Here is a 14825-nt window from a genome sequence, read left to right on the forward strand (position 1 = left end):
AACTGTGAAGGCAACGTTTCAGTATAGATCCTCATACCGTTGTCAAGCAAGACTGAATGATGAACATTGTACAGAATATATATAGTAGTTGGAGGATTAACAGTAACAACAATTGCATACATGTGTTGGATAACCACGGACCAATCCGATTCCATCACTTGCATTTGTTTCAAACAAAATGGCAGCGCCCAGTCAAGACGATCTGATCGATAATCAAGATCTATATTGTGATAAGACGGGTCTTTCATTGCGGGGTGCATCAAATCAGGCGAGCACCTTGATTAAAAACATGAAAGGTTTGGAAAATATTTGTTGACAACGAGTTGGCGGTGCACATGCTTTGCAAATCCTGCAATCGACCGAAATCTACTTGACAGTTTACGAACCAGATTTCTATTTCGTAGCGAGATTTTGATTTGACAATGCATAGACTCGTTAGTCCAGCCAAAATGTAACTCCATAATAACGGCCTAGTTCGGCAAGGGTGGAAACTGGACTTTTATAGTCGGTTAACTCCCTTGCCTCGGGAAGATGAACTGGCATTACCATCACAACATTAAACACATGTACATGACATCACAATCAAGAAGGACATATACGTACCATAACTAAGGATGCATGATACATTCTACACTGTGTGAGATCCAGTGACCCCAATGTGACCTCTGTTCCAGGAATGGTGTCTCCGCTGCAGATATCCAGGGTCACACAGGTCATGCAGCTCGTGCGCCAGGTCATGACCTCTGACCCTGACTCTGTGGAAGAGTTCAGTGAGATCGTGAGTCTAGGATTCCAAGTCATTCAAAGGTTTGAACCATATTTTCTGTTGAATATTTTACTCGAATATTTTTTAAAAATGCAGAGCTACAGATAAGCAGCGTATTTGCGTAAAATACCCCCCCAAAAATATTCAAAATTTCAATTAACTTGCGTACAAAAATGCATGCATTAAATGAAAAAACCCAAATGTATTAAAACAGCATGCATAAATACCCAATGAAGCTTCTTCAGCATGCATACAAAGGAGCTTATTTCCAAAAAACAATTACGAGCTAATTTACTTTCCTAGTCAAGCCTATATTACATTAAGTAATACGTTACCACTGTTATACCGAGGCTGTTGTCTCCCACAACTGCTGCTATAGCGAAATCTACCACAGAGATCTCAATTACCTCATGCAGCACGTGCGTAGCCACCTAGCTGCCATGTGACACCCTTCACTCTTGTCTCTTCGCTTGCTCTAGCAAGACGTACAATAAACTGCTCAAGCGTTCCTGTTTCTCCGACCATTCGGTGATATTTATTACTGTTTATTCTCTCTAATAAACTGTGCTTTTACGGGGCGTTTGCTGTAACTACGCTTGGAAATATTTTTCCCGCCAAAAGGAAATATTTTTCCCGCCCTTTTTTTCTATATACTTGCGGGGTGTCTCGTATGCACGTTGCGTCTTACGTTCCCCTGTTCTAGTATATCTTGGGTTTTTTACATCACTTATTCCTCTATATGTTACATGTGTATGTTCTATATTCCCATTGCTCGTTTATTTTCTTGTGAAAATACTCGTTTGTGACTATTTGTGGTGCATGTGTTGTAACCATGTTTTGCTCTTTGTTCATAGTACAAACAAAATGTCTGACATGGATGTTTCGCCGTCCTCCACCCCCTCTACCCCCGCAACCAGGAGCTGCGGGGTGTGCCGCAAGCGAGCGCTACCGGCTGTATGTGCAGTCCGTTTCCACCCCTGTGGTGGCCGGCTCGTCCGGTCGGGGTCCCCTTGCGGGTACCACCACCACGGCTGCGGCGGATCCCTTGGCGGCCCGTGGGCTGTCCGGGGATTCCGTCGCTGCATTACTTGCATAACTTGTGGACTCCAAGCTGGCGGCCTTATCTCAGGATAGGCCGCTGGCTGTTCCGTCCCCGGCCACTTTGGTCACCGGTCCTTCCCCCGAACCGTTGCTCCCGCTATTGGTTAAGGACCGCGTGGCCATGGTTTATGACGTCTTTGAGGACATGCCCCGGCCGGTACCGCGGGGAATCCACGACTGTGGGTTCCTCCGAGGTATACGATGAGTCTTCCGACATGGCTTTCCCCGCATCAACCTTGCTGCGCGGTATCAAGCCTTCCTTGGAGAACGCCTTTGCGGCGGCCTCCGGTCGGGGTCTCCCGTTGCCTCCGATGTCGTGGAGAAAGGGTTTATTCCCGGTACATGACCTTGCCTTTCCCGAGGCTGGTCCTACCGCGGAGGCCCATGTTGAGCGGTTGGGTGTCCGTGCCCCACCGGCTGCTATGGTAACGCAAGCTACCTTGCACCAGCTGGACGCCCTCGCTCGGCACTCCATGTCTCACGGAGACACTTACTTGGCTGCAGCGGCCAGTCTGGTCGAAGGTTCTCCCACGGACCGTGACCAGCGCATTTACAACTGCCTGCTCAGTTTAAATGCTTCCCTGGAGTACGTTGCCGAGGACTCTCGGCACACACTTGCTCTTGTTGGGTCCCTGCATAGGCGCCTGGGTGCCGCTCCTAACCGGAGCGCGCCCCAGGCTGCTGCGGCCGGTAGGTCTAAGGGGTCGGGTTCTTCTTCCTCTGGGAAGTAGCCCCGCCCTGAGGGCTCCGGTATGGGCAATCAGCTGCCCTTTCGCAGGAAGACGGGGAACTGGGGGAAGCCCAAGTCGTCTAAGGACGGCAAGGGCCCCTCCAGGTGACTCTCATTGGAGGGGTTCTTATGCCGACAGCGCCAACTTCGGTTGGCCCTAAGGCGAACCCGAGTCACTTGGCCCTGAACAGTTGCGCCTGCCGCAGCCTGTCAGGCCCCCCTTTCCTTCCCCAGTGGGAGCCAGACTCCAGACTTACTGGGAGAATTGGGAACAAGTGTTCGACGACCCGTGGGTGGTCAACACGATTCGGTACGGCTATCGGCTCGATCTCAAAGCGAATCCGCCGCTCACAGTTGCCCCGTCGGCAGGTTTCTATTCGGAAACCGATCTTCCCTTCCTCGCCGATGCCATCGGCAGGTTGGTGGAGAAGAGGGCAGTTCGGGAGTTAGCTCTACCAGAAATAACACCGGGGTTTTACTCCAGGATATTTCTAGTTCCCAAGAAGGACAGTGCCGAACTCAGAATGATTCACAACTTGAAATCGTTCAACGAGTTCTACCTGCGCAAGCCGCCCAAGTTCAAAATGTTGAGCTTGGCGGACCTGAAAGCACTGATCATGCCGGCCGACTGGCTCGCTTCGATCGACCTAAAGGATGCTTATCTGCATGTTCCGATTCACCCGGATCATCACAAGTATCTCAGGTTTGTCTTTCAAGGCAGGCACTATGAATGGGTTGTACTCCCATTCGGTCTTTCATCCGCTCCCTGGCTGTTCACCCGGTTAACCACCCCCATAGTGGGGTTCCTCCACCGGAGGGGTGTCCGGTACTTCGCGTACCTGGATGACTCGCTAGTAGCAAATCGAATGACGGACACCCTGTCACGCCATCTCGTTTTCGCACGTCGGCTCTTGGAGCAATTGGGGTGGATTGTCAATCTCCCCAAGAGCGAGTTAACCCCTTCTCAGAACTTGCAGTTCATCGGAGGTCGGTTCAACACGGTGTCCCATCGCCTCTTTGTCCCCCCAGACCGGTGGCACAAACTTTAGGCGATGATTGCCAAAGTCTTAGCGGTGCAACAGACTGTTCACTTTTGGGAACAGCTGTTAGGGCTACTTGTATCAGCCCAGGCCTGCACCGAACGAGGTCGGCTCCAACTCCGCCCGCTGCAACGGTTTTTAATCCAGTTGTTAGCTACGGAGGTGAACAGTGCGACCGTCGCCCTCCCGGATCGGCTCCGACCGCATCTGGAGTGGTGGACGGTCCCTTACAATGTCGTATCAGGAGTCTCTATGCGGCCCTGCCGGGCCACGTTGAACCTGTATACAGACGCCTCTCTAGTGGGCTGGGGCGCCCATCTAGAGGGGGAGGTGAGCTCGGGGCTGTGGTGCGTAGACGAACTAGGTCTTCACATCAATTGTCTCGAGTTCAAGGCAGTGATCAACGCAGTCAATCACTGGAAGCATCGTCTCGTCGACGCCCGGCTCATGCTGGCGACAGACAACACGACGGTAGTGTCCTATGTGAACAAACTGGGGGGAACCCACAGTCACTCGCTACTCGATCTCACGTTCGAGTTTTACGCTCTGGTGGACAGTGTCCCGTGCCAGATACGCGCCCGTCACATCCCAGGTGTGCGGAACGTACTGGCCGACGCTCTATCGAGGCCTCAGGATCCGAGCCCCACAGAGTGGATGCTGAACCCAGTAGTGTTTCAGTGGCTGTGCGAACGTTTGGGTCGTCCGATGGTCAACCTGTTCGCAACGCGGTTCAACAATCAACTCCCGTTGTTTGTATCACCAGTCCCTGACCAGAGGGCCATCGATCACGATGCTCTCGCGTTAGACTGGACGGGCTTGGACGCTTATGCTTATCCGCCTACAGCGTTGATACCACACATTCTAAGCCGGCTCCGAGGAGTTCGCTGTCGAATGTTACTGATCGCGCCCATGTGGCCGAACAGATCGTGGTACTCCGACTTGCTGACCCAGGTCACGCAGTCGCCACTTCCACTGCCTGTGAGACCGGATCTCTTGATCCACCCTCACACCCGTCAGCTTCATCCAAACGCAGGGCAGTTCAATCTGCACGCGTGGATGTTGTCACCGAGCGTCTGAGGAGTAAAGTTTTTTTCTCGCCGGGCGTCTCGGGCATACGTTAGTATGCATCGTGATTCTACCCAGAAGGTGTATAATGCATGTTGGGTTATTTTCACGAAGTGGTGTTGTAAACATCACATTCATTCGCCAGATAAGGTATCTGTGCAGGATATTGCTCGTTTCATGTCTCACTTGCGAGAGACCCGGAAACTCTCCGGGGGTTCCATTGCCAACTATGTCTCGTCCGTTGCTACGGTACGGGACGTTGCTATGGGTACCAGTCTCTCCAAAGAGCCGGTGATACGGGGTATTATCAAGGGTTTCAAACAGCACGATCTTAAGAAGGGCCGCCTTCGGGCACCGGCCTGGGATCTTTCCCTAGTGTTGCAATCACTTACGGAAGCTCCGTTTGAACCCTTGCATAGTGCTTCGTTCCGGCATGTGACTTGGAAAACAGCATTTCTCCTCTCCTTTGCCACGGCGGCACGTGTATCCGAAATTCATGCACTCGATGTCGCCAAGGTATGATTCGATAGGGGTGACGAAGGAGCGGTCCGCCTGGGCCTGCTCATGGGCTTCGTCGCCGAAATTCGGGCAAACGGAGAGAGAATTCACTGTAAGATCACTCAAAGAAATCTTACATCCTGCTGATACTGAGGACAGAGCGCTGTGTCCGGTTAGGGCCCTTAAGTATTATCTTAAGGCTTCGAATGAACGTAGACAAGGGCGTGACCGTCTGTTCATATCGTGTAACCCTAATCGCACGGTTGACATAACTCGCAACTCGATTGCGTTGTGGCTTCGTTCTGTCATCAATCTGGCGTACCGGTCTCGGGGGTTACCGGTAGCGGGGTCAAACCCGCACGAGATCAGGGCGCTAGCGGCAACATTTGCCCTACACTCGAATATCTCTGTTTGCAGAATATTACGAAGTTGTTACTGGCGTTCTGACTCGGTTTTTGCCAATCATTACCTCAAACAGGTCGCTGATGCCGTCGTGGAGAGTGTGCACCGTCTTGGCCCGCGGATCGCGGCGCAAGCGGGCACCTAAGGGGTGTGCCCAGCGCAATTCCGAACTCCTCAGGCGTCAGACCTTGCACGGTGGTCAATCTGCGTCGTCTCCAATGTTCCCACTGCCGTGGGTACAGGAGTTGGGGTCCCGCAAACCAGCGCACTCACACCACAGGTGAGGGCGGCTTTTTGTGTGCTTTGTCCTTATTTGTATTTTGACAATTATGTATTTAATTGTCTGTCGTGTATCCCAACCTTGTGATGGATGCTTACAAATACTGGAATTAGGTCACGCGCCTAATGCATACTTTAAGTAGGCTTGCTCTGGTATATACGGTCTGAATGAAATTAATTTCCCTCTTTTCGACTGTTTAACCTGATCTAAGATTAAGCTCACGCGGATACAGTGTTCTCATCCGCTGCGGCGATGAAATACCTATCCAGTGGGGCCGTTTGGAGTCACCAATCGTTTTGGCAATGACGATTGAGCCTTACGGTATGCGCTTGACAGTGCTTTGGTATTCCTATAGGGTAACGCCTAGCTAGGTGCATGCGCATCGAGTGCTTCCGCCTTGGTGTTTACTTCCGCTGGTCGGAAGGAACGCTAGCAGTCAGGATTCGGGTTGTAGGTGCTCCCCACCGCCTACTGTGGTAGTCAGCCTCGGTATAACAGTGGTAACGTATTACTTAATGTAATTTGTAGAATTTTCCTATTCGGAATATTCTATAAGTAATACGTTACCACTGGGATGCTGCCCGCCCGTCCGTCCCCCGAGCACTTGCTCTCGCAAGAGACAAGAGTGAAGGGTGTCACATGGCAGCTAGGTGGCTACGCACGTGCTGCATGAGGTAATTGAGATCTCTGTGGTAGATTTCGCTATAGCAGCAGTTGTGGGAGACAACAGCCTCGGTATAACAGTGGTAACGTATTACTTATAGAATATTCCGAATAGGAAAATTCTACAAATATTTAGAACAGTTATTGAGGAGAAGAAACCCCTCAAATGAAAACTAACTGAAAACGGAAAATTCAGCCCTTTTAATAAACCCACAAGATATTTACAATAAACACATTATGTACAAATTCCCTGGTATGGAAGTATGCACATGTAAGAACAGCCCAAGTAGGGCGATGCGTCCTGCTCCTATCAGCCCTAACTCTCATCTGCCACGTTCAAGGAATCACGTGTTACATTCAACCTGCCAAGGAGACATTCGAATTCTGCGAAGTAGGTTACGTTCCGTCGATTCCGCGAAGCTGGCGCGTTCGAAAGATGTCCCGGTAACCTGTCCGAGAACACCTTCTGAACAGTTATATACATCTAAAACATTATTTCATTTTTTTTAAATCTTAAAATGTTCAGTCATTTTGGGAAAAACCCAATAAAGTGATGAATACATGGGTGAAAAAATATTGTTTACCCAATGAAAAATGTAATAACCCAATCAAAATAGAAAATCGAGGGTAAAAATTCAATTGCTCAAAGAGATATCTGGTGCTCTAAAAATGTGACTAAAAGATTCAGCAGGTCTGACACTTTGTTTGTGTTCTAGATTCAGTGCTGTGTCCCCTCCTCCCCTGGACCTCCTGGCGCACACCGTGGAGTGCATCACGTGCAGTGTGAAACACAACGCCAAGCAGGTGCGTCTGACAGCCCCCACACAGATGGGGGAGATCCCACGTAGACATGGGAACCCCACTTGAGACCTGATGTAGACAGTGGGGCTTTACCAGACAGGCACACTACATAGACAGGGGTACCGTACGTAGACAGAGGTACCCTAAGTAGACAGGGGTACGCTACTTAAGGGCATGCTACGGAGACAGGGGTACCCTACTTAAGGGCATGCTACGGAGACAGGGGTATGCTAATTAAGGGCATGCTACAGAGACAGGGGTACCCTACTTAAGGGCATGCTACGGAGACAGGGGTACCCTACGTAGACAGGGGTACTGTACATAGACAGGGGTACGCTACTTAAGGGCATGCTACGGAGACAGGGGTAGGCTACTTAAGGGCATGCTACGGAGACAGGGGTACCCTACTTAAGGGCATGCTACGGAGACAGGGGTACCCTACGTAGACAGGGGTACTGTACGTAGACGGGTACGCTACTTAAGGGCATGCTACGGAGACAGGGGTAGGCTACTTAAGGGCATGCTACGGAGACAGGGGTACCCTACTTAAGGGCATGCTACGGAGACAGGGGTACTGTACGTAGACAGGGGTACGCTACTTAAGGGCATGCTACGGAGACAGGGGTAGGCTACTTAAGGGCATGCTACGGAGACAGGGGTACCCTACTTAAGGGCATGCTACGGAGACAGGGGTACCCTACGTAGACAGAGGTACTGTACGTAGACAGGGGTACTGTACGTAGACGGATACGCTAATTAAGGGCATGCTACAGAGACAGGGGTGCCCTAAGTAGACGGGGGTATTGTACTTAGGGGCATGCTACCTCGACAGGGGTACCCTAGGTAGATTGGGGTATGGCATGTAGACGGGGGTACTCTACATAGATGGGTAACCTAACTAGATGGAGGTTCCTTACCTAGACAGGGACCCTTGAAGATCCGGGGAAGAATAGGTCTACAGCAACCCATGCTTGCTGTAAAGGGTGACTAGGCTTGTTGTAAGAGGCGACTAAATATAACGGGATCGGGTGGTCAGGCTCGCTGACTTGGTTGATGCATGTCATCGTATCCCAATTGCTTGGATCGATGTTCATGATGTCAATCACTGGATTATCTGGTCCAGACTCGATTATTACAGACCGCCATCATATATCTGGAATATTGCTAAGTGCAGCGTTAAACAACAAATAAACAAACAAATAAATTAAGTAGACAAGAAAACCCTACCTAGACAGATAGGGGGGACCCTTGGTAGACAAGTGGATCCTACATAGATGGGGTCACTTCTTAGATGGGTTTCCTTAAGATGCTAGTTTGACAATTTTATTGCTTTATTGTGAAGTTGTCTAGTGGCTACCTCATGTCAATACCTATTGGCAACCACAGTGTTAGGATATTCCTTGGAGGTTGGCAGAGCCTCAAATACCATGCATGCATACCATTCACCCTTCCATAATATGAAGTCTGTTTTCAAATATTTTCGATGTTTTGACTTTGGTTATAGTGTTGTGTCGAGTAGCATTCATCTCCGGAACATTACTTCATTTTCTTTCATTTTGTGTTGGGGGCACGGGTGGCCCAGTCGTCTAAGGCGCCGCAATTCGCTGTGCAGAGTTGCGTCCCTTTGGCATGCCAGAAACCTATGATTGTGGGTTCGAATCCTGGTTCGCCCCGATTATCTTTCTAGGTTTGTCAGCACCATACCCGTGCTCGTGGGTTTCACCGAAGTGGTAAACGTCTGAGACCTGCATCACTTCGTGGTTTCCTCCCATATTAAGCTGACACGCCGTGATATGACTGGAATACTGTTAAAAGTGGCGTTAAACCCTACTCACTCACTCACTCATTCACTCACTCACTCACTCATTTTGTGTTTGTTAGTTTTCCTTTTCCTGAAAACCCTGTGAACCATGTTTTCTGTTTTTTCAGATATGGCACAACATGAAACTTACAGGGTTACTTCCCTTCCTCACAGAGAATGTAGATAACCTTGGCGAGGTGTTGAGGTGAGTCTATGCTGACAGGGTTACCTCCCTTCCTCACAGAGAGTGTATATAACCTAGGCAATGTGTTGAGATGTTTTTACTGACAGGGATATGTTTATACTGACAACCATTTGAGTGTGCCTGTTACCTAACAAGCTGATGTTATGCGCATGTCCAACTATTCCAGAAGGTGTAGGTGAGCTACAGAGCCTCATGTCCCATCTGTATGTGTGTGTCTGTGTTTGTTCCAGTGGGCGTGGTCTCAGTTCGGGACTGTATGGGACCATCTTAGCCAGCACAGAGGCCACCCAGGGCAGATACCCCCTGACCCTCGCAGTCCTTGGCTTCCTTACAGAGTTGATTGAGGTAATGGTAACTTTCACACCAGCAGATACTTGGACTGGGCTCCTGTCTACCTAGGGGAGGTGGAATAGCCTAGTTGTTTAAGCGTTTGCTTGTCACGCCGACGACCTGCGTTCGTTTCCCCACATGGGTAACATTTGGAATCCCATTTCTGGTGTCCCCTGCCGTCATATTGCTGGAATATTGCTAAAAGTGGCATACAACCATACTCACACACTCCTGTCTACTTAAACTAGTAGACAGGCGGCAGATGATGTCTCGTAGGCTGTGATTGGACAACACTGAACAGAGCATTTGTTGGTCCTATATTAGTTGATATTGTCTGTTTGTACTGATTGGCCACATCTGAGGTTTACAGTGAATGTTTGTATCTGATTGGCCAGATCTGATGTTGATATTGTCCGAATGTTTCTGATTGGCCACATCTGAAGTTGATATTGAATGTTTGTACCTGATTGGCCACATCTGATGTTGATAGTGAATGTTTGTATCTGATTGGCTAGATCTGATGTTGATATTGTCTGAATGTTTCTGATTGGCCACATCTGATGTTGACATTGAATGTTTGTATCTGATTGGCCACATCTGATGTTGATAGTGAATGTTTGTATCTGATTGGCTAGATCTGATGTTGATATTTTTCTGAATGTTTCTGATTGGCCAGCCACTGTCGAAGGCGGAGAGAGAGGAGGAGCTTCAGCCAGTGATGATGTACGTCCTGCGAGAAATCTTCCCTGTGTATCATAAATGGAGATATTACGACATCACCAGAAGGGAGACTATAGGTAGGTGATTTGAGGGGTCATAGTCTGGAATAGCACTCTAAGGAACAAACCAGGTGATATACTGGAAATGAGGCCAGGAGTTTTGTTTAAAAAATCCTTTCTTTTAGCATGTTTAGAAATACCTGGAAAGATTGTTTTCCTTAGGATTTAGACACAGGATTAACAATGTTCTCTCTGTTTGTTAAGGCCACAAGTGCTTGCTGGTGTTAGTGACAATGTTCCCTCTGTTTGTTAAGGCCACAAGTGCTTGCTGGTGTTAATGACAATGTTCCCTCTTTTTGTTTAGGCCACAAGTGCTTGCTGGTGTTAGTGACAATGTTCCCTCTGTTTGTTAAGGCCACAAGTGCTTGCTGGTGTTAATGACAATGTTCCCTCTTTTTGTTTAGGCCACAAGTGCTTGCTGGTGTTAGTGACAATGTTCTCTCTGTTTGTTAAGGCCACAAGTGCTTGCTGGTGTTAGTGACAATGTTCCCTCTGTTTGTTAAGGCCACAAGTGCTTGCTGGTGTTAATGACAATGTTCTCTCTGTTTGTTAAGGCCACAAGTGCTTGCTGGTGTTAGTGACAATGTTCTCTCTGTTTGTTAAGGCCACAAGTGCTTGCTGGTGTTAGTGACAATGTTCCCTCTGTTTGTTAAGGCCACAAGTGCTTGCTGGTGTTAATGACAATGTTCCCTCTTTTTGTTTAGGCCACAAGTGCTTGCTGGTGTTAGTGACAATGTTCCCTCTTTTTGTTTAGGCCACAAGTGCTTGCTGGTGTTAATGACAATGTTCCCTCTTTTTGTTTAGGCCACAAGTGCTTGCTGGTGTTAATGACAATGTTCCCTCTTTTTGTTTAGGCCACAAGTGCTTGCTGGTGTTAATGACAATGTTCCCTCTTTTTGTTTAGGCCACAAGTGCTTGCTGGTGTTAGTGACAATGTTCCCTCTGTTTGCTAAGGCCACAAGTGCTTGCTGGTGTTAATGACAATGTTCCCTCTGTTTGCTAAGGCCACAAGTGCTTGCTGGTGTTAGTGACAATGTTCCCTCTTTTTGTTTAGGCCACAAGTGCTTGCTGGTGTTAGTGACAATGTTCCCTCTGTTTGCTAAGGCCACAAGTGCTTGCTGGTGTTAGTGACAATGTTCCCTCTGTTTGCTAAGGCCACAAGTGCTTGCTGGTGTTAGTGACAATGTTCTCTCTGTTTGCTAAGGCCACAAGTGCTTGCTGGTGTTAGTGACAATGTTCTCTCTGTTTGCTAAGGCCACAAGTGCTTGCTGGTGTTAATGACAATGTTCTCTCTGTTTGCTAAGGCCACAAGTGCTTGCTGGTGTTAATGACAATGTTCTCTCTGTTTGCTAAGGCCACAAGTGCTTGCTGGTGTTAGTGACAATGTTCTCTCTGTTTGCTAAGGCCACAAGTGCTTGCTGGTGTTTGTGACAATGTTCTCTCTGTTTGCTAAGGCCACAAGTGCTTGCTGGTGTTTGTGACAATGTTCATTCTGTGTCTGTTTAGGCCACTAGTGCTTGCAGGTGTTAATGACAATGTTCATTCTGTGTCTGTTTAGGCCACAAGTGCTTGCTGGTGTTAATGACGATGTTCATTCTGTGTCTGTTTAGGCCACAAGTGCTTGCAGGTTTTAATGACAATGTTCATTCTGTGTCTGTTTAGGCCACAAGTGCTTGCAGGTGTTAATGACAATGTTCATTCTGTGTTTGTTTAGGCCACAAGTGCTTGCAGGTGTTAATGACGATGTTCATTCTGTGTCTGTTTAGGCCACAAGTGCTTGCTGGTGTTAATGACGATGTTCATTCTGTGTCTGTTTAGGCCACAAGTGCTTGCAGGTGTTAATGACAATGTTCATTCTGTGTCTGTTTAGGCCACAAGTGCTTGCTGGTGTTAATGACAATGTTCATTCTGTGTTTATTTAGGCCACAAGTGCTTGCTGGTGTTAATGACAATGTTCCCTCTTTTTGTTAAGGCCACAAGTGCTTGCTGGTGTTTGTGACAATGTTCATTCTGTGTCTGTTTAGGCCACTAGTGCTTGCAGGTGTTAATGACAATGTTCATTCTGTGTCTGTTTAGGCCACAAGTGCTTGCTGGTGTTAATGACGATGTTCATTCTGTGTCTGTTTAGGCCACAAGTGCTTGCAGGTGTTAATGACAATGTTCATTCTGTGTCTGTTTAGGCCACAAGTGCTTGCAGGTGTTAATGACGATGTTCATTCTGTGTTTGTTTAGGCCACAAGTGCTTGCAGGTGTTAATGACAATGTTCATTCTGTGTCTGTTTAGGCCACAAGTGCTTGCAGGTGTTAATGACGATGTTCATTCTGTGTCTGTTTAGGCCACAAGTGCTTGCAGGTGTTAATGACGATGTTCATTCTGTGTTTGTTTAGGCCACAAGTGCTTGCTGGTGTTAATGACGATGTTCATTCTGTGTCTGTTTAGGCCACAAGTGCTTGCAGGTGTTAATGACAATGTTCATTCTGTGTCTGTTTAGGCCACAAGTGCTTGCTGGTGTTAATGACAATGTTCATTCTGTGTCTGTTTAGGCCACAAGTGCTTGCTGGTGTTAATGACAATGTTCATTCTGTGTTTGTTTAGGCCACAAGTGCTTGCTGGTGTTAATGACAGTATTCATTCTGTGTCTGTTTATGCCACAAGTGCTTGCTGGTGTTAATGACGATGTTCATTCTGTGTCTGTTTAGGCCACAAGTGCTTGCAGAGGGTTAATGACGATGTTCATTCTGTGTCTGTTTAGGCCACAAGTGCTTGCTGGTGTTAATGACAGTATTCATTCTGTGTTTGTTTAGGCCACAAGTGCTTGCAGGTGTTCCATAAGATCCTCAACCTGATGACATTGCACAAGAAGAAATCCAAAAGTAAAAGGTCAGCCATGTCAACAATCTTATCCCCATTTGCCAAACAACAGTATACTATGTTCAAAACAACCACGCTTAAAACGAACTGACTGATGTAACGAACTTATGTTTTAGTCCCGGCCATTTGTTGTATATTTGCTGTAAATATGCCTATAACAAACTAGAGTTACGAGTATTACAAACTAAAATCAGTTGTCCCTTTGAGTTTGTTATAACCGTAGTTTGCTGTAATTTCAAAGTTAGCCTAGTGGTTAAAGCCTTTGCATGTTAAGACCTGGTCAATTTCCCACATGGGTACTATGTGTAAAGCGAGTAAGTGAGTATGGTTTTACGCCGCTTTTAGCAATATTCCAGCAATATCAAGGCGGGGGACACCTGAAATGGGCTTCACGCATTGTACCAATGTCGGGAATCGAACCTGGGTCTTCGGCGTGACAAGCGAATGCTTTAACCACTAGGCTACCCGACCGCCCCTTGGGGGGATAGAGATGGTTGCATGTGAACCTGATATAGACTTGAGCAGTCTCCATTGTATTATGATGTGTAAATAATATGTCAACAATGTCTTTAAGAAACGTAACAAAATACAATCAAAGAAAAAAAATAGTTGAAATACTGTGTACATATGCATTCAGAACACATCAGGGACAAGGAAAAACTATATTTCAGATTTGTTATTGTATTTAAAGTCATATTGAAAACAGGCCCAGCTTTCAGTCTAATCATGAAAGTGTACTGTCCCTTATCTATTGTTCAGAGGACTGCCTCAGTGGTCTAGTGGTAGAGTGTCCGCCCGGAGAGCAGAAGGTCCGGGGTTCGATCCCCGGCCGCGTCATACCAAAAGACGTTAAAAGATGGTACTTGTTGTTACCCTGTCTGGCGCTCGGCATTAAGGGGCTAAAGCAAGTATACTCTGTCTGAGTGGGGTATTCATGTTAAACTGTGGCATGGTATCTCAGTGGGCTAGGACTATAAATCGGCATCAGTCCGGTCTAGTACAAGCAGCCACACACACACACACATGCATGCAAGTCGCTACATAAGTGCAATAATCTTGGACACGACGTTAAACCCAATTTCACCTCACCTCACCTATTGTTCAGACAATGACTACCTTCCTCCTTGTGTTCCTAGGCCTCGACTGCAGGAGGTGTGTGTGTACAGTCTTCTGTTTACTGAGGCCGGACGGGCACTTCTGGACATCCTCGCCACTGGTGTAGACAGTGTTGAGCAGGCCGTCGCATCTCAGGGGAGGTAAGCTGTGTCCGATATATACAGTGTCTAACATGCAGTCAGTTGCCTCTCAGAGCAAGTGAGGTATGTTCAGCAGTTAAAGTAAGATGTGCCCCCTGTTTCTCTGTCAACAGATAAATGTGCTGTTGGATACTTTGTTTGCCCATCCGAAGCTTGACTGTGTGCTGTAGGTATTACCAGTATACAGCAATACACTTTTCAAACATGCGTATTGCAATATTTTCTGCTGATTATAT

The 14825-nt window shown here is 47.7% G+C and overlaps 1 protein-coding gene across 1 annotated transcript in view; it reads left to right on the forward strand.

Moving 5' to 3' along the window:
- Positions 1-14825, forward strand: part of LOC139459837 (nucleoporin NUP188-like) — a 94859-nt gene that overhangs the window by 36861 nt on the left and 43173 nt on the right. The window contains exons 21-27 of the mRNA XM_071241542.1: positions 675-807; positions 7262-7349; positions 9276-9352; positions 9583-9697; positions 10359-10479; positions 13267-13342; positions 14470-14589. Of these exons, the coding sequence (XP_071097643.1) occupies positions 675-807; positions 7262-7349; positions 9276-9352; positions 9583-9697; positions 10359-10479; positions 13267-13342; positions 14470-14589 (730 nt within the window). The remainder of the gene's footprint in view (positions 1-674; positions 808-7261; positions 7350-9275; positions 9353-9582; positions 9698-10358; positions 10480-13266; positions 13343-14469; positions 14590-14825) is intronic.

Source organism: Haliotis cracherodii, unplaced genomic scaffold (genome assembly GCF_022045235.1).
Source record: "Haliotis cracherodii isolate W230 unplaced genomic scaffold, xgHalCrac1.p SCAF_13, whole genome shotgun sequence".
In the NCBI taxonomy this organism is placed as follows: domain Eukaryota; kingdom Metazoa; phylum Mollusca; class Gastropoda; order Lepetellida; family Haliotidae; genus Haliotis; species Haliotis cracherodii.